General features: G+C 35.4%; 1 protein-coding gene across 2 annotated transcripts in view; it reads right to left on the bottom strand.

The window, feature by feature from the left end:
• Window positions 1-21,434, bottom strand: part of htr4 (5-hydroxytryptamine receptor 4) — a 146,600-nt gene that overhangs the window by 74,379 nt on the left and 50,787 nt on the right. For both annotated transcript variants that reach the window (XM_008420849.3, XM_008420850.3), the window contains exon 2: window positions 18,445-18,523. In XM_008420849.3, the coding sequence (XP_008419071.1) occupies window positions 18,445-18,500 (56 nt within the window). In that variant the 5' untranslated portion in view covers window positions 18,501-18,523. The remainder of the gene's footprint in view (window positions 1-18,444; window positions 18,524-21,434) is intronic.

Genomic DNA, 21,434 nt, shown 5'->3' with positions numbered 1-21,434 from the left:
AGGATAAAGTTGTGCATTAGGTGCTAATAAACTATAGACTACAACATCTGAGCTCTACTAATCTCCTGCACTGATGAGACATTAAGAAATGAAGAACACCCTGCAACAGTGACCTCTGTATTTCATGTTGATCTCTTTCCTGTCAGAGCTGCTTATCTTGTAGGGGGGTTGGGACACTGACGTGTGGCAGTGCAGCCTTCTGCCTGGAGATGAACATCTGTTAAAGATTTTAAAGTCCGAGTGAAGTGCAACATTAAGGGCTTATAAAACAATTCATTTTCTGAGCTCCAAACACTAAAAATAGCTGAAGACAAAGATTCATTGACATAAGAAAGGCAGGGATAGAAAGAAAGGTGGACCAATGGCAAGAAAAAAACAATAGGTACAATGACAAAGACACAGAGGGTGGAGAAAATGTATAGCGCAAAAGATTAAGTCTGTGAGGCAGTTACGCAGATTCAAGGGAAATAAAACAGGCTCAGGGTAATGATAAAATCTGTTCGTCATTCTTCACAGTTCATTACAGGCCTTCACACCATGTACACCTCGCTTCTTTTATATTCAGAGATATCCACATGCTGACTAATAATTATTTCTATATTGCTCTATATATTGCTATATAGAGCAATATATATTATTCCAACAAGGCTTTTTTACTGAGGTAAAGTTATCAAAATAAAAACAAGACTGTTGTAACAATGAGTAAAAAAGTTGTTTTAAAGTGATGGACAAACCAAAAAAGGTTGGAAAGAAAAAAAAAATTCAGCAAGATGTAATTATGTGAACAAAAATGCAATCCTGACATGAGGTGTGTGTTTCCATTACAGTTTTTCAAAATACAATCATTTCGATACAGTCGACAAACCACCTCATCCTATTGCAAAAAACCCAAACTTTTTCAAAACTGGTTTGTTTCTATTAAGCAAATGTATTTTTCATAATTCCAAATTGAGCAGTTTTACAGCCAATGGAAATGCAGCTGTTGACAGAGAAACATTCTGTTTTCTATTTAAATAAGTATGAAAAACCCAAGCTTTTTGTTGGGGACAATAACATTAATGCCATTAATATTATCAATGTTATAGTTTGTCCTATAAAAGTCTGTTTTTAACCTGATCATTACAACATATTTTAATCTATTTCTGTAAGTTGCTACTAATGCGGACGTGCTGCATCGTCAGGAACACAAACTTTTAACTTTTTTTTACTTTCCTACATAATATACTGTGATAACTTTCTTTTTATTCACTGTTAGGCAACAAAAAAAGCATGTGTGCTTATATGCTGAGTCACTATCGCAGTGCTAGTAAAGATCTGGGGGAATAGGTGAATTTTGGGGATCTGCACACATCACAGACACGATGCGTTTACTCTCAGCGTGCAACAACCCAGTTTTGTCCCAATAATCAATGAAAGCAGCTGCACCTCCTACAGAGAGCATGCATTCCTGCTGCTAAGCCACGAAGGCAAAGTGTGAACTTCTCATCCCTCTCATGGTGAACCTGCAGGGGCCGGAGTGCATACAAACCAAATCTGCCCACTGTATTGGAACAAATGTACTTTTGTTAATTAAGCCACAGTCAAGCCTCAAACACAGACACGGTGCCAAGCAAAAGTATTTACTCTTCTTTAACTTTTGCACATTTTGTTACATCACAACCACAAACTTCCATGTAATTAATGTATTCACTGTTATATGACTCAATGGGTCTAAAATATTTTTAAGAAAATAAATCTTAGAGATGCAGCACAATAACAAGTGCCCTATGCCGGTCAAATAATGTTATGATTTCTCCATGTAATCTAATCAAAACACGCAACAAGCCTGTAAATGCCAGGTAAAATACATTTTTAAGCAATGTCTGCATGATGCACCAATTTTATGTCAGCGGAACAGCAGGCACCCTGCAACAAAAGAAAGCTGCTGCAGCATCAGTGGCCTTATTGACGAACAAATGTTTAACCACAAGGTCGATGAACCGGCTGCTTTTGGCATAATTTCACTGATCATATCAACCAATAGCTCAGTCAGCAATAATCCACAGCAAACTCTGCAGTGGAGATGAAGATTAATGAAGGTACATAATCAATACACAGTGTAAGCTTTCAAATCAGTGAGGGGCTGAACATATTCTCTGCAGATAAAGAGATTGCTGCTGTAGGAAGATAGAAAAATATTTCAGTCAACTTTAAGCTCCAGATTGAATATTCACCACTTAAAGATGCACCAGTAAGGATTGATGTGTCCAACGGCCTGATTAGCAAGTTTCGAATAATTCTGTATGTTTATATTTATTTCCTAATTACAACATAGTTCAAAGTAACTTTTGATTCAATAAATGCAAATGTGCCAAAGATGTATCGGTTTTGAGTAAAACAGAAAATAAACAAATATGCCGTGTTTATAAATGTCTATAGACTTAAATGAAGTGGGATTTTTCAGTTTTATTACCTTAATTTAAAAGAAAACTAAATTAATATTTTCAGTATTTAACCAACAATATTTTTATCGGAAAAAGAGGAAATTTTAATAAAACGGGGAAGCAAAATCTGAAAGGAAAAGAGAACTCCCAGTCTTTCACTGATTGTTCTGACATGTCCTCATACAGCACAGTCATGGCTGGAGGCTGATGAGCTCCGAGTGGCTCGCACTGACTTACACTTTGAACTTGCAAGTATTTTCTTTACTGTCTCTTAACAAGATAGTGCAACACTATGCAATTATGCACGAGCCTGTTGCCAGTATAATGGCGTAGTTGGGTTTTATTACACTGGAGGTGAAGCTTAAAAACGTACAATTTCCTATAATACTGTTTAATTTAGAGTCGCTACAAAATGACAGTAAAGGGAGCATATGGAGTGCTGTTGTACCCACACCTATTTCTGTTCAGCACTATTAATAAGGCTCCTAAATTTGTCATTGATTGCATGAATCATAAACAACTCTCACCATCCATGATTCATATTAGGGCAATTCATATAAAAACCTTAGTTGGAAAGCTACGAGTTGAGTAGCTTTCAGAATTAAAGCTACAATAACATGTGAAATACTTAATATTTTTGGGAGCTTTAAGAATTATTATTGCTTTTCTATTTTCAATAAAATAATTTACATCATGTTGTCGATATTATTCTTTCAAACCACAAGGTTTTGGACTGTTTTAGTTTTTCTTTCCATGACTTAATACCTTTCTTAAGCGAACTATGGTGAACAGGTGACTGTACAAACACAGATGAAAAAGGGTGGACTACAATTTAGCAAACATTTTCCTTTTAAATCTGTTGAACTACTTAGTCCATTAATAAGGCACAGCAGAGTCTCCACCGCACTACTTAAAAAAAGTCAGATTTTCTAATGTCAAAATCATAGTTTTAAAAATGAGTAATTTTAATATTAAGCGATGGGCTCGAGCTTCATCTTTCTTGCTTTTTATTCTGTAGGGAATTTCCAAGTGTCCACACTACAGTGATGTTCACAGGTTTATAATGTTTATAAAAGAAACTGCATTTCAAGGATCTGCTCATGTTAGCATCAGAAATAATTCATTTTTACTTCTCACTGAGAAATTTGGATCAGTTCAGAGCTCCATAGTTCAGCCTGATCCATCTTGAAAACCCAAGGTGCAGGTTTCCACCTACTCAGCAGCAGTAAAGCTGACTTTTCACCACATTAAAGAACAGACGGCCGACAGGATGAAAATTGGAGTGTGCACCTTTTGCCAGACCAAAACGCTGCTCTGGTAGCCCAAAACATGTCTTCCACATAAGGAGACTGGATCCCAGGATGGCAAAATGACAAATTAGAGGCAAAACAGACCTCCTCATTTAGACCTGTCATATTTGATTATTATGAGCAAAAAAGAAGAAAGACAGTTTGCCATCTGTGAATAATTCAGACACGGTAACACAAAGGTAAAGTGAGAGTTGATTTTATGTAAAAATGAGTATGTTTTATTGCTGCATCAGTATCTGTGGAGCTCACTCATTAGTTTGAAGAGTTATCTGGCAAAACTTGAGTCCTTCCCACATTATGGGCCTCATAATGAGCTTTAGTAATCACCTAATTCATGCTTGACCAATAATCAAATTAATTATAATATTTATATAAACACATACTTTACAAATTCCACCCATTTAAAATAAAAATGGATAATTGCAGAGAATGTTATTGTTTTCTCAGAACTATATTTCTACCATGTCTTTATTTAGCTTGATTACTAATTTTCAGGAAACTGATGGGTACAGCACGCTTGAAACAAAAAAGTTCTGGTTCATGTTGATGTTTGATCTTGGTAAAAATGTTTACGTTTTTTCATTGGTAAGGTTTTTCATTACTTTTTTTTTTTTTGCTTATACTTATTTTGGAGTTAGATACCAACAGTCTAGAGGAACTGTTTTTTTTTTTTTTTTACATGCATTTAACATTTAAAACTGACCTTTCCACAACTTCCCTGCACAGTACAATGGCTCTTTTCTATTTAAAACAGACACACAAAATAGGAAAAAACTACCACTACTTCTGGAATGCGTAATGTGAAGAAGGGCCACTTAATGCTATTTCTAAACTAATAAAATCCTATTTATTAGGAAACTACTTTACATTTGGAAATGGTCTGGATTGTAAAAAACTAAGTGAGATCAGCATGGGAGCAGGGCACCTTGAGACTGCAGGGGCTTAGAGGCTAACATTAGCAAATGTCAGCAATGGAAAAAGAAATGTCATAACTTCAGGTCAGCTACCATCCTGCTCACAGGAAAAAATATGTTTATTTTTAAGCTGCTGCTTTAAATAACAGTTATAAATTGTTGCAAGTATGTCAATATTTTAATGCAATTACATTTATTTGTAAAACATGAAATCAGAATTGTGCTTATTGCAGTAATTATTTTTAAACAGGTTTATAACATTACCAGTCAATCTTGTTTTATAACTTCTCTTAAATGAAGAAATAGGAAGCTGAAGTATGAACTACTTTTATCACGGTCAAGCCTTCCAGTGTCTCAGAAATATTAACACTGCTACTTAATAAGACACTAATATGGAAAATTATGAGGCTATTTGTTCCACAATTTTTTTTATCATTTTTGCACTAAGTGCTTAATTTCTGCCTCAGATTCACAAGGCAGACAGTACAAAATACAAGCAGATGAAGATGCAAATCTTGCCCAGCAGAAACAAATAATCTACCGTATTTCCCGCACTATAAGGCACACCGGATTATAAGGCACATAGAATAGACACTTCAGTTTGGGTTGCCAATTTGTTCCGTACTCTATTATTAGACATCTACATTTGTAAAGAAGTGGTCCCCGAGTACTCTATATAGTAGTCTGCCCCAGTCATTGTTTCACTCACGGTGTTGGTGTTGCGATATTGTGCCCAACTGCTTTCTGAGTAACACAGACCAACCGCCGCAGTCTCTGTCTCTCTTCCCCCGCCCCTCCCTCCCTGGCTTTAAAGGTATTATCAAACTTTATTAACAAACCAGAGTTTTGACAACTATCCCAGCATGCACCACACACTTCTTCTTCTACGGGGGAAAATGAAGTCGGCGGCTGCTTACCGTAGTTGCTAGACCTGTTGTGGCTCAATATTGGTCCATATATAAGGTGCACCGGATTATAAGGCGCACTTTCAGCTTTTGAGGAAATTGAAGGTTTTTAGGTGCGCCTTACAGTGCGGAAAATACGGTACGTCCATGTTTGTCAGTTATATACAGATAACTGTTCTCTGATTCATGCATAAAAAATATCTAAAATGCATTATCAGACCCTTTTTACTTGGATGAACTATTTTAGGCTGAGATATGACTTTATGTATTTTTTCAAAAAATAAAATTTACACATTTGTCAATTGTAACAACTTGGTGAATGTCTTACTCAGATAAACAGACCACATTTTATTTAAGTGCTTATTTGGTAATTACAGATTGCAATAATTCATTTGTGCACTGCTAATATGATGTGCAACATTGTCAGGTACAACATATTTATATTCGAAATATTTGCTAGTTCTCACTTCTCTTTGTTCATCGTGTCTATTCAGAGTATTTTCAAGATGGAAAAGCACTTTCCACACTTATATTCTGATATCTGTAACAGATTAAATAAAAGAAAACATCAGCGTCTACTGTACTACTACTTACTGTATATTCTGAGCTACAAGTCGCAGGGTAGTTCAAGTTGAACTAGTTACAAAATTATGTCATGAAGTGGGCAGAAAACCACTTCAGGTCACAGTTGAGAATAAGTTGCATTATTTGTCCGTGTAAATTATAAGACCCAGTGACGTGTTCAGTTAAATGCTTTTCAACAAGCTCACAGATTGATCTGACATACCAATGTTCACGCTCTAAATCAGGGTAGTCAGGAACACCACTACTGATGAAGTGCGTAGCGGCGCGGAGACACATGCAGCATAAACCTGGGATGATAGCGAGATGCTTGAGTTTAACAAAATGATTTACATTGTTACAAACTCTGTTCACAAGCCTCAACAGGTGTTCTCAAAGTTTGGAAAGGTAGCACCCACAGATAGATACAGCTATCTAGATACACTTTGGTAAGAACATTTGACAAAGTAGTGCAGATTGTCAGAACACTGACAGCGCGTTCTTTATGTACCCAAATGTGGACTCGTTCCTCCAGCTGTGGCCCTCTAGCTTCCAGCCCACGATTAGCTTTCCTCACAGCTGCATATGGAACAAAAGAGTGATTTATACTCCAGAAAAAACGCAGAATGTTTTGTACTGAGCAGGAACTGCACAAACCAACAAGACTGTCAATAGTATTGGCTGGATGTTACAACAAACAGCTATATTGTGATCGATGAACACACTGTACCAGCATCAACAGGTCCTACAGACATCACCATATAGAAAATCTTATTCATATTAGAAGACTTTGCTACCAGTCTTCATTATTGAAATAAAAACCTTAAGAAAATAAAACACTAAAAACCAAGGCATTTTACTATGTACTATGGTAAATAGTCTGTACTTGTACAACGCTTTATTAAATCCAGAGGACCTGAAGCATTTCACGAAAAAATCCTAAAAAGGCAATGGAAAACAAGCTTATGTTTTGATGTAGATCGAGGATGGTTAGTGTCGCCTAAGGAACATTTACAGCCCTCTGAATAGTTTCATGTGGTCCACAACAATTCAAGGATAGTACAAATCCCGTCAGCCTAGGCACTTGAAGCAGATTTTTATTTTTTATTTTTTAATTGTGGGTCAAGTATTTGTCTTTTATTAACAATGCATTTTGACAAAGTCTTATAATTTGTCAAAAGTAAAATCACAAACATCCAGCCACTCTTCATAAAAGCAGCCCTCTGCACATCCATCTTCAAATGCATTTTCAAAGCAACTCTTGTTGCCAAACATAGACACAAAAAAAATTGAAAGCGAGAGCAGAAAGAAAGTTGAGGTAGGAAGTTGGTGAAAAATACAACAGCATTTGCATTTTATGAAAGCAATAAAAGTTTTTACAAAATTAAATATAATACAAATGTTATCATTGTGATTTTTTTTTCTATTCTATTAATTTTGAACTATGCCTGCAAATTTCTCACATACTGACCTGCATAAGTAAAACCACCCACATCAACATAACATTCTGTGGAGGATGCCAGGAGATGGGATGTGTGAGTGGATGGCCTAAGAGATTTTTTTTAAAGCTTCATGCTGCTCTCTGAAGAGGAGGAGAAAACTGGTGTCTGAAGCTGCATGTGCCTGGAATTACTATCAGTGACAGGTGGGATAAATCACCTTGTCAGGCATGAATGGGAACCGGTTGGAAAAGTGTATAAAGAAGCGCTCAGACTGAAAAGTATCCAGACACACTCTGCACCTCCTGCAGGCTCTCCCCTGTTTAGGGAGGATAACCGATCTGCTGGCTTGACAGATTTCAGTTTTGTCACTGGAGAGTTCAGAATGCTTCGCTTCACAGATCTGATCCAACATCAGCTGAATGAAAGCTACTGCCTCCTGTTTGCTTGTTGTTTTTTTTTTCTTTTTTTTCTTCTGCATGTGCATGCTCAGCCTCAAAAGCCACCAAAGCTTTTTGCATGTATGGAGGATTTCTTATTGAGATTACGTAAGCAGCTGCTGAATGAATTATTGAGTCTGTGAATGAAAGTGACACTGCACAATGTTGCCTCCTCGGTCTGCAGACGGAAGCAGAGACACTGAATAGCACAAATGGAGATTCAACAAATTGATGCAAATCTACTATAATTGAATGTACAGAGAGAAAATCAGTAAAGAATGGATGTGTTGTTTGAGGTGATGGATGATGAATGTATTTCACAGGAAAATGCAAAGATTTTATGTGAAAAATTGCAAGACATTACTGGATGCATCATCTACATGATACAGTAATATAATACAGTAAATTGTAATTACATATAAATATATGGTATTTTTTATTGAGAGACTTCATTGAATCACAACAGCACATTCAGTGCTTAGGTATCCAACTTTGCTTTTTTGTCTTATTTTAACAGTCTTGATTAGCAGGTCAGGTTTTCTGAAGGTTTGCCTGTACCAGTGAGTTGCAGTTTTAGTTGCTAACATGAAAACGTGATTGCATGCATCATTGCTGATTACAAAAATGGTAGCAGTAAATCCACGGAGGACTGGCCAAGATTTGAGAAATTGAAATTCTGAGACCAACTCAGAGTCCAGATCTTGATCACTTTGAGGTGCTGTGAGGTGACTTGAAATTGGTTTTACTCCTCAAACATCTCACAGATGGAGGGTTAAAGAGTTGGGCAAAGATTCCTCAGACTCATGCCAAAAACGTATAGCTACTAGAAGCATTAAATTACATTTACCTCAGTCTTAGTGTACATTTTGGTTCATTTCAGTCCAATGTGTAAAAAGAGAATTGGTGTTTTTTATAAATTACTTTCTTCTTAATATGTAGATAAGAATTTAACTATGTAAATATAGGATTTTAAAACAGAATAGTGCATCAGTTTCTTGTCTGAAAACCTTGGATCCTTTCTCAAATGTCCTGAAGCCACTTATTAATAAAAACTACTGGATCTTTGAGGCTGGAAACAACATTTAGGCTGGATTAAATGTTAGGTAAAATAACTACAAAGAAGCATGCAGTCAAAAGTTTAAAAATAACTTCCAGGAACACATCAAATGTGGTGAGAAGAAGAAAAGTAAATCAAACATTCACACACCAAGAACTGCAGCAGCAGGGTGGAAACACTTGATGAGCTCAATCTGTTTTTTGTATGTTTTTTATTTTATTTTCAAAGATCAGTCACTGGGCACTCAGTGTGACTTCCTGCTCTGCACTAGTTTTCACATCTACAAATACAACTGCCTTTCTTTAGTCATCATTATGTCTTTCACAGTGCCACATCACATCTTGCAGATGTCTCACCAAATCCACCTCCTCCCCTGAACCCCCCCCCCCACTGTTGAGCAAACTGAACTGCAAATAGGGTTTAATCTGAGTCTGATGCAGTTTCCCAGAAAGAAAGGAATCACAATGGACAGATTTGAGAACTAATACAGAAGGGATGATCTATTCTATAAATCTCATCAAGACAAAAATGGATGAAGGTGGATTGGAAGGAGAAGAGTGCAGACAAACCCTCGGGGGCATCAAGGGGCAGAAGGATGCCAAGAAACTGTGTTTCCTTAAATTGCAGATAGAAAATGAGATCCAAAACCAACAGCATGGCCCAAAAACAAAAGAGCAGCTCTTTCAACCTCCATGCTAGAATCTGTTGAGCATATATTTGTTTACTTTTACTTTGAGTACATACTCAAAATAAAGTTATCTTCCGGCCAAGCATAACAGAAAATCTATAGCACGCTGTAGAGAGGAAACCAAAAGACTGCTTCCAAAAACCCCAGTCAAAGGTAAGAGTGCTGTTTCTAATACTAGAACCAATAATATGAGTTCTGTTTTTTGTTTTTTTTCAGTTTATCTATGCACTTGTAACCCGTAATTAGTCAATCAGTCAGACTTTTATTTTTACGGGCCCACTTCCTGTTTTGCCCCCAAACTCTTCAACTTATTTAAAGCCCCGCCTCAGCGCAGTTTAAAACACCACCTGTTCCACTGTGATTGTGACTGGCTGTTGGCGTCTTGCTGATCATCTCTCCTTGGAAAATTCACCCAAATCTCTGAAAGTGATTTGAACTATTGGTGAGTTTGCTTGGTTGATAGCAGTAGTGTTCAGCATGAAAGTTTTGATCGATTGCTCATTGGAGCATTTTTTTATTAGAACTGTGGCAGTTGTTACCTGGGCTGTCACCGGGATTCACAGCTGATCGCAGTCTAGCACTCTCTGCTCAAAGGTAATTGATAGTTTTGTGAAAGATTTCATTACTTTCGTAATGAAATTGATTGAAAATAGGATGTAGCTACATTTAAATTGATATTGCGCAGTATATTTTCTTTTTCCTCACACTGCTTGAGTATTTTGAGTTAATTTATTTTCTCTTGATTGATATTTTGAAAGTGAACTTTGATTTCAACTTTAACCTTAAATGGATTAGTTTGAAATATGATTATTCTTTTTGTTTATCTAAATTATGGTTAAGTTAACCTGACTGAAATGTTTAGTTTAATTATTGAATTTGGTATTTATTGTATTTGTGTGTTTGCACATACTTATTGTTGATAAACCGCCTAATGGGTTTTTTTTGGCCTTTTAGGTCGGGTTTTTTTTGATGGATCAGATTCTCAGATCCACTTCTGAGCAAAGGATGGCGAGCTAAGGACAAGAACTTTGATCTTTTGAATTTATTTATTTTGAATTAATTTGACCCTCATTGTGTATTTGTAATTGTTTGTTGTTGTTTTTTTCCCCCCTATCATCAATACAAAAAACACCAAAACTAAAACGGTGATTGTCTTCATTCACACCTCAGGCTCCTTCAAGAACCATCTTCTGATGCTGCTTTTGTAGCCGCAGTTAGCTGCGTAGCCCATAACTGTTACACACTCAAAGATAAGCTGAAATTAAATCAAGACTCAAGCAAGACTGACAGAAGATGAAATTTAGATTAGAGGACATTAACTTCTGTTGAGATAACCTATGCAAAACAGAGGAGTATTGAGGAGTCACAATTAAATTGCTCTGGGAAAAACTACATCCATATGCAAATGATTTTCAACATAACATCTAAAATCAAACATACTTTTCTTTTAGAAACCTAGGTTTTAATATGAAAACCAGCAGAGCTGTGTGTGTCGCTACGGTAGCATTGTTGTGTGCCTGCCAATGTCAGTTCATTGTAAAAAGAAAGCACAGAAACAAGTCTTTAACAAAGTATTGACCTCTAAGTTAAGATTGTACACAATATCATCTTTACAATATTCGATTATCCATTAATAATATCAAAAAGTATGTTTTATAATTTGTCAGTGTTTTAGTTCATATTGCAATACATTTAGGGTGCCAATAAGACATCCAGCCTGTTGGTGGGGTTTTACTGCAATAAATACCACACAATTAACACAGATGTTAGTGTCCTAGAAGCATTAAAAGTGTTTCATAGTGTTAAATTGGTCAACTTCTCTGTATTTATTTCCTGAAGTCAAGGGTAAACTGTCTCTGTTTATTAAACAACTGACCTTCACATCATACAGTCAAAGTGGTCGAAACATGAAATGTCATTATAAAAATGTGGGAGATAAACTGCACATAAGAAGGATTTAGTTTTAGGTGGAATGAGTGGTCTTCAACTTAATCTATGATTGTCTTTTCTTTAGAGATGGCGGTGTGAGTGTTTATATTTTATATATATATATATATATATATATATGATCTAAATAGTCTTTGTCAGGACCAAAGATTCCCACAGTAAAATACAAGAACTTGCATATTTTTTATTCAAATTGTTTTTCTGGAGAATAAGTATTCAGAGCATAGGTAATGTATGGCATCAGATGTGAGAATAACATGCAATCAGTGCAATTCAGATGCATTGATTACTGATACTAGCAGCTTATAGAAAATTACATTCAGAATTTATTAGCAAGGATACCTTCAGACAGTCCATACAGTGATAGATACTCATGTGAAATTCATCACCCATTCCTGATCTAAAGTGCACAGCAGCAATTTGTCTTTATTTGAACCTACTCTGCCCATAAAAATGGGCTTTAGCAGAGCCACAACCACCACAGCAAATTCAACACTGCTGCATGTAAAACATAAAAACTAATTTGTTACACCAGTGGCTTTGGCAACTTAAGCGCATTCATATGTGTCTAATCAGCAGCCAAAATCATGAAGCCCACAGTAAGAGGTTGGTGAATAAGCTCCTCTTGAAAGTAGCAATGAATCTCTCTACACTTACAATCTGCAGCTAATCTTACGTAATGCGTGTCATGGACTTCTTCAAAACAGGCAGCTGTGTCATCATTTCTCCTGCAGAGGCATCAACTCTTTGTGCTGTGTGACTTTCCAGATGTTGGACTGACATTTCCAGCTTCCATTTTTTTATATCAGACTCTGCACTGATCATCAGTGCATACAAACAGTTCTATTTCCGTCTAAATATCATATCAATCAAATTTCCCCCCGACTATCTAGAGGTAAGAAGCTTTAAGTATCTTCCAAATTGGGGTTTTGATCATGCTATACTCTGCTATGAATAAAACATCAAGAATTGTTTTCTTTTTTCCACCATCCTACTGCCTTAACAGAAACAATGAGTCTGAGTAACAACCTCTGTGATTTCCATTGGTAATCAGCTTTAACACCTGTGTCGGTGCAATTTGGATTCTGCATGATTTCATGTCATTACAGAACTTCAGTAAATCTAATTCTGTTTTGCTATAAAACAGAAGCTAGGATGTACAGGTTTAGCCAGCAATAGATGACATTTGAATAATGAGACAACTAAGAAATGCTGCACCTCTCATATTAAAGTGTATATTATGTATATTATGCAAAATGTGGATCATCAATAACTAATGCATGATTTTTTCCCCCCACTCAGCAGGGCTGTATAATTTGCACTTCTACCTATGTATGCAATGTACTTGTGAACTAAAGGTGACAAGAGACTGTGATCATAAACAGTGTTTAAAAAAATATGAGACATAAAAAATTTATCTTTTCACCTAGTTAACAAGCTTAGGCGTGTCGTTTCATAAACATCAGAATCATGTTTTGCGTTATAACCTATTTTGGGTAATTAAATATTTATGAAACTTTGATGGCAAAAAATATGTAAATGTTCTTGTTAGATCTCTTACTTTGGATGCACAATATAATATAGACTCTTTGCATTTAGATGTAAACTCAATGAAGCTGCAACTAAAGCTAAACTGAGAAAAAAATCATCTTGTGAATAGTTACTGACTTTTATATGCTAGAAGGAATCAGTGCTGTGCACAAATGTGTTTAGGGGAGATCAGTCATAAGTAACCTTCAGCATTTATGCCATTATTTAACTTAAGGCTGTGTTTTAAATTGAGGAGCTCAGAAAAGCTTCAGGTACTGTAACTAAACCTCGTTCTGTGTGAATGTGAAAAGCTGCTGTAAAGTGATAGAATCGTTGGGCAAACCACAGCAATTTGTTGTACAAGAGTCACAATATTTTACGTAACGGAGACTTTCTGATTTTTGTTCTGTGTTGCAATGGAAAATCTTACTCTGCGCTTTCTGCATACAGTAGTATCACAACATGTAGTCAGCTCTCTGACCTTTAACCCCAGGGCTGAGTGGTGTTCCGGTTTTAATTGACAAGTTTGTTTTCATCACTTAATCACAGAGTTGTTTTGAAATTAATCAGAAAAACACCTTTTTATGGAACAAATCTCTACTTCAGGCTTTCTTGTTGCATAAAAACAAAACAATAGTCTAATAGAATCAGTGTACAACAGAGCCGGTGTAACCAGACTGTTCATTGATGACGCTGACTGGTGACATGAAAATTAGTAGTAAGTATTGTTTTATATAATTTTTACTGTTTTAAACAAGTTAGACCTGTTTTCCTTCAAATATCTGTATGTGAAGAGAAGCTCCTATCTCAGTCTGCAGGAGTCCAGTGTGCATGCTGCATTGATTGACAGTAAGTGTTTTGTTTTAAATAGTTTTAAAATAATATTGACAGATGCTGTCACAGCTCAACACTCAAATGAGAAAGATTATACATGTTTTTCAACATTTTTAAAGGAAATACTGCTCTAAAGTATTAAAGTATGTCAAGTTCAATAGCAATAAATAAATAAGAGGCTCTGTAAGATTTTGTCAAACACATTTGATGAATTAATGGCTAAACAACGACAACAGGCGTTACTGACGAGATGACACAAAACATGTTTTTAGTTTGTAAAGCTGCCAAATGGATTCTTTAATGTTACATTGTCTAATGTTACCCGTCCTTAATAAATATTAATTTACTTGTTTAGATGCTAAGATGTTGACAAATCACATTTGAACAAGTGAAACTCCTTCAAGATTCACACTTAATAAATACATGTAATAACTATTGAAGTTACATGTAAACATGAGTTTACATGTTATTGCACTTTAAATGAACAGTAGAAGAAGAGTGTTGAAACAGATACTTTTTTCCCTTTGCAGTTGCACTCATGATTAAACAGAAGGGTTTAGTTACTTTCACTTCAGCATCATCATATTTGTTGTTGTGATTTCTCAGCCTTTAATTGAATTTAATTTAATGGAGGCTTAATTCTAATTATTTTTTGTCATTGTTGTCATACAGCAAATGCCAAATTTTAAAACTACAAACTACATAAATAATGAATATGTTCTCTCGCAATAATTACTGTGTTAATAATTGATGCATAAACATGTGTCCAGCCATGAATGAATCAGGAACAAGAAGGCCCAAGGGGCATATGAAGTTACTAGCACATCCTGGATATCTGGTTTCGAAGCTTTACAGTGATGTCTAAAAATGTGGCCTTTTGAAAGTTACTTATGATATGCGTCATTCTTCATCTCCAGCCTTTTCATTCATAGTTAAATGCAAAATTATTATTTTTGCTATACTGAAGGTGTTGCTTTTAATACAATAAAGTGCAAATATTTGTTTACATTTTGATTTGTGGTATGTAAAAAATGTGTAGGTGTATTGCAACTTATGAAATAAAATAAGATGGTTGATTTTGAGGTAATATTAGCTCACACACTGAACACAAAAACATAGAATGAAAATAATTCTGATTATAAACATGTCTACCTCTGCACTCGGAGATTTGGTAATAGCGTCTGCCTACAGTTATCAAGGGTTTTTATATATACTTATTTTTATACTTTATTTTGTGAAAAATTAATAAACCTGAATGGTTTATGTCAGGGATGTGAGTTTAGCTCAGAATTAGGCTTAGAAATTATGAACATAAATTATTCAGCTGTACTTTCTATGAACCAAACTTTAAATTTCTGAGGGATGAACTTTAACACAATTTTTTTTTTCAATGATAAATTATTAGTGCACTGCAGTGCTATTTATGTGCTTCTGCATTTGTGACAAAACTTTCAAAAGCAGGATTTCCATAAAATCACACTAACACCAGTGTGGTATCACTGCTTATTTACTCCTACATTTATTATTCAGACGCCACCAGACTAAAGGACACAAACATTTTCTCAAACACAGTTTTCATTAATAGGTACACTTCAGTGTGTCCGTCAGATTATTCCTAAAGCTAACCAAAGTTAACAAAAATGAAGGGATTTTCAGTTTTCAGGAAGAATGTGCATCATTTTGTTTCTCATTTTTTAATTAATAATGAATACCTTAAAACTGCATTCAGTATGAAAACATTATTTACTGTTTTAATATGAGATGAGAGTATAATTTCACTTTTGAATATAAAATAACACTTGGGAGAAGTGTTTGAATAAAATGCTCAAAAGTATACCTTTGGGGTATTGTAACAATGCACATCTCTTTTGTCTTCTACCCGTTTATCATTTCATCATCACTTTGTGCGTCAAAGCAACAGTGAGAAAATTACGGGCAAACTGTGGCTAGTAAAAAAAAAAGTTCTCATCTCTCATCTGCACCTTTAAATGCTTAAAACTTTACCAAGCAGAGGAAACTGCTATTTTTACAATCCAGAGCAGAAAAAATACCACCCAACAGTTTTAACGTGATCTGTGTTCAAATGAAATCAACAAGCCTGAGGGGGAAAACGACTACAGAGGCAGCGAGTGGTGAGGCAGAAATCCCACAAAGCCCATTGTTTCCTCCGCAGAGCCAAACGCTCCTGAAGAAGATGAGAATAAGCCTGAAGCAGGAATCAGGACTGCCAATTCATTTTTGAGCCGCAGACTTCTGATGCTATTGTACTTGACACTACACTATCAATGGCTGCAGTTTTACCACAGAGACTTTAATAGTAAGTGCACAATACATTTATGTTGTGTTTTTATGCTAAATTAAACGACTGCTGCAGGACATATTCAGCTTTATTTCTGCACACAGGTTTATGTCCATGAAGATTGAGGGTAGGTTATAAAATCTATTTTTGATGTTCTGAGATCTGAACATGAATGATTGTGGATTTAAAATAATAAGAATAATAAAAAAACAACTCAAATTCCTGCATTGAGGCATTTTTAATTTTATGTCAAGGTAGCCCTATGAATAAAAAAACTTGACCACTTTAACATATATTAAATAGTAAAAAGAGCACAGTTAACATTTAGTTTTTCTTTGTTTGGTACATAATGAAAACAAATAGAATATAATAAAATAAGTAACAAACCAAGTGTTCATGCTTGGTAACAAACCAAGCATGAACACAAACCAAGCTTTGTGTTCATGTCTCAATAAAACTGTAATGCCTCAAAGTGAACTGAACACAAAGTGATTATACAAATTTTCTATTTGTTCTCAGAAGAAAAAAAGAGCAGATGAACTGTAAGTTCCAGTAAGCCAAAGTATTTGCAGAGGTAAGTGATCACAAACCCCAGATAATATCTATGAATACTTGAAACCGCCACTGAAAATGCTTATAACTGCCTATGTTAACATTTTAAACACCACATATATCATATTATGAATTAAGATGAATTAATTTTTCTGACACTTTGAGCTTGGAGCATTATATGAAAGGATTCTCTTTCAATGCAAAGGAGAACTAGAGAAGAAGCTTCTCATCTAAGCTCCTTGATAATAAATAATGCAAGTAAACAAATAAAACTATTTAAAGAGTTGTTTTGTTTCTTAAGCTGAAAACTAGAAAGTTCCCTGTTTGACCTGTTTGCAGTTACATTGAGAGTGAATGCAGACCATCACGGGTCACTAACTGGTCACATTAGGATGACAATGATGGGAATTTTATGGTGTGGAGGAATGCGTTACACAGCTCCCACCATCAACAAACACCACATGGATGCTCATCATCCATGTGGATTTAACTGCCTCTGGTAAAGTTTCACAGATACAACAAGCTGATTTGCACATTGCAATAACATCTTACAGAGACACGATAGCATAGTATGTTATATTTTATTTGACACCCAGTAAGCATGTGACATAAGAGCTGACATAAGAACATGTTGCGTGCTATTATATGTTAGTTTATGTCTTGATATATAAAATAGCAGCATTTTGGAAGAATGGACTACATGGAAATATATATCAGACAATTTCACACATGTAGCTGACAAAGACCAATTTGTCGACACTCATTGAGAAGTGATTTATTTTTACTAATTTTCAATTGCAGTAGCTTACTCTCACTGAAAAACCTAACATTTGATTACAATATTTCTATTCAATGGGGAAAAATTTAACTGATTTTCATGTAGACATAATTTACTGGCTTCCTGGAGAATTGGTGACATCAAAATATAATTTTTTTTGGTGCAGTTTTCTAACCATGACCTTTGCAGACGTCTTTAATCTCCCTCATATCCTCCTCAATGTGGGTGGCTTCAAGTTAACTCAAGTCCTTGTCCTGAATATTGGTCAGTTATTAAAGGAAATGGGTCTCTGTGCCACATCATACTTATATCCCAGAGGAAATAGAAAATCATAAACTCATGATTGGAAGCTCTAAAAAACTTTGATAGACTTTAAAAAAGCAAAATATGATTACAAAACTAGCATATTTGAGAGAACTTGACATTTGTACAGTGCACTGTATTGTGCCATGCAATGCAGTACTACTTTAGTGTTTTTTTCCCTCACTAAATACATGAAATTAATTTTTTTTTGTGTGTGTGTGTGAAATTTGGCTGGATTTGATAATATTGTTTTACTTAGAAAGTCAACAAACTTGTCACCATCTGTAGACATAATCTTTTATGATCAGTAATTGTTCATATTTGCACTATTTGTGATATATTGTAAAAGTTATTGGAGATAAATAACTTTCTTTGTGTGTGGTGCATTATGCAGAGTGATCATTTTTAGGAAGCTTAATCACAATGACAGTGATTGCACAACATAAACGTTGATTAATTCTCACCTCTCACTGACAAGCTCCTCCATCACCGGCATCTGGCCTGCAGCGCTGACATTCATGTAACCATAAATGCAGAGAGTCCCTGCAGACACACAGTGAAAGTTAAAGAATCGTCATAATCACTTATATTATTAAAAGAGAACTTTAAATTGCTATTATCAAGCAATTTCTTCTCAGAAGATTGCATTAACATAAATGTATTAAACTGTATCACGATTATGCAAATTGAATACTTCTGTTTGACATTTCAGTACCATATTGTGCAAATCTGTAAAATTAGATCTTTTCTTTTAAAGTAGACAATTTGCAATAAGGTGCAATGCTAAATCATACTACAATATCTAAGTCAGCAAGAAAATGTATATTGTGATAAATTAATCAGCAAGCCTGCTTACACTCACATAGCTCAAACACATGAAATATTTTATATTTCATGTGTGTAAAAGTCAACCAGTACAAAGACTGAACAAGACATTCCCTTTGATAACATTTCCACTGACATGCAAGTGAGATACAGAGTTTGGACAGGGAAGGTCAGCCTGGTGGAGAGGTCGGAGACAGCGGAGGATTCTGACCTCATTCATTCCCTGAGTAAAAAAACTTGTCATGCTTCAACCATATGGGTAGCTGTCAGAACCGGTACGTCATGTGGTCACTTAAAGCCAACATTCCTCTGTATGAGACCGACAGCAAAATGAGCAAAAACCTGTTATATCTGCATTATAAAGTGTAACAAAATACACTGTAATGCCTCAGGCAGAGGATGGTACATGTAGTGTTATGCAACTTGTGACATAAACCACAAAGTAGAAACAGCTATAAAACATGTACAGCACATTCAATGAGGCTGTATATTGCATAAGTCCATTACTTCTTGTACTAATAGGCTCAAGGATGGGCTCACATGTACTGCAGTATTTTGTAAAACAGACTTCTTATTTTCACCATTTGCACTTGTCAACACGAGCAACTTTGGAAATAAAATCTGAAAATAAAGCTTCTCATAATTAGTTTTTTGTTACAAATAAGGAATAGTTTTTGTCATTTTTGCCAACAAGTTATTTTAGGATTTTGCTTGAATATTTGTGTTCATGTCTCAATAAAACTAAAGGTAAAATATCCACTCTTCAAAAAAAAAGCCTGGATTTCCTCAGGGAAAGTCTTAATTTAAATAGGACCATAAATGACAGGTAAAGACTCTTTTTTTCTGTTTGTTTTGGCAGATCTTTTTCTGACAAAAAAAAATAATTAAAAAATCTGGCAGGATACTAAAGAGTTATTCCAAAAACAGTCCAAAAGCATACCTACCCACTAAAGTGCTGGTGCAATAATTTAAAGTAATTGATGTGGTGGCATTAAAAGCATAACAGTTAGCTATAGGATTGTGTGTTTTTGCATTCCAAGTTAAACTGCAAGACGTCAGCTACTATGACATCTATAACTCTATCATTTTCAATTCATTCCCCCCCCCCAAAGCATCAAGTCCAGCCTTAAGAGAAACCTCATGCAGTATCACAAGTAACTGAGAGCCCACAGCTATCTGAACATCTTTGTAAAGGCCATCCAAATTCTGGGTGATTTTCAACAGTCTCAATCTGGATGAATTGGGGCTTTTTCCTGTGGTTGTTTTTGTTAAGTCATTCATTTCCCTACCTGTTTAGTATCATGCATAGGCTGGAACGTTTCCCAGCTATAATAGGAAAAGAGGCAGGATACACTTTGGCTGTGTCACAAGTTCAGCACAGGGTCAGCACGGAGAGAAAGATGACAAAGATGCAAGTGCACAGTTCCACCAAAAAAACCTTTAGATAGATTAAATAAAATGGTGTATAGGGGGTAAAAACACCTACAGACCAGGACAATATGCAGGCAGAATCATGGAGATATTTTCTCACGACGGTTACACTGCTTACTGGGAGTTTTTCATTAAAACTAAAGCCAGGTCTTAATAAAAATGAGTGTGACTGAACAATGTTTTGCAGCAATAGTGATGGAAACCCGGTCGTCTCCACCTCCTCCAGTTTAGACTCAACTTCACAGAAGGCTTCAGCAGACACACATAGCTTCCCTCATTAGCAGCTGAACACAAGCCGAAGCAGCACTCTGCTGTCACCAAGAGAAAACTAACTTAGCTTTGCTCTCTCTGATCGAGACCTTTCAGTCAAGTTTCACACAGACATTTCGACACTATTCTTGTAGACAACATTTTACAACCAGGTGCACCAGTGGAATTTGGAAGAATATCCAAAGTGTACATTTCCATGTTTAATCTTTTTTACAGGAAGAAATTCAAGAACAGAGTAAGAATTCATTTATGTGTATTTCATGTGTAATTAAGACATGTTTAGGAGTTAAAGACCATCCTTCAAAATCATCTTTCTTATATAATGTTATGGCATCACATAGTTACATATCTGCTTTGTGTTCTACCACAAATAAAGATAAACAGCTTCACGTAAACAAAGCTGCAGTATTGCCTTCCAAGGAATCTAATGCTGTAGCATCCGCAATTAGATTTATAGCTATAGCTAAATATTTTTTAAACATGCCAAAAGCTTGTCACCACTGTTGCAAAATGTATATGTGTGATACAATTTCTTAGCAGCGACACAATAATAATGAGTCCCAATTCCATGCAACAATATGTAGACACTGTTAGAAGTGATGATGATTCACTCACATCAGCATGCCTACTCGTGTCCAATTAAATCATTTTAGTATTACTTAATAAATCATGAAAACTTCCACCAGATAACCAAGCTCTTGCCAGTCCAATAGTGACATACAGCATAGATTTATTAGAGCTCCTCACATAAGTCAAGCAATGCAAATGGACCTTCTTTGCAGAGTTGCTTGGAATTTGTCAATCTCAGCTTGTTAAGTGCTATTGGAACATCCTACCATCATAAAAGTTTTATTCTGGTTAAAAAAATAAACCAACAATTTTAAGAAAGAGTTCAAAAATGTTTCAATAGAAATATGTTTTATAAATA

The sequence above is a fragment of the Poecilia reticulata genome, chromosome 10, assembly GCF_904066995.2.
Source record: "Poecilia reticulata chromosome 10, P_reticulata-male-v2, whole genome shotgun sequence".
NCBI classification, from domain to species: domain Eukaryota; kingdom Metazoa; phylum Chordata; class Actinopteri; order Cyprinodontiformes; family Poeciliidae; genus Poecilia; species Poecilia reticulata.
Note: the sequence above shows the minus strand (reverse complement) of the source record. Positions and strands in the feature narration are given on the sequence as shown.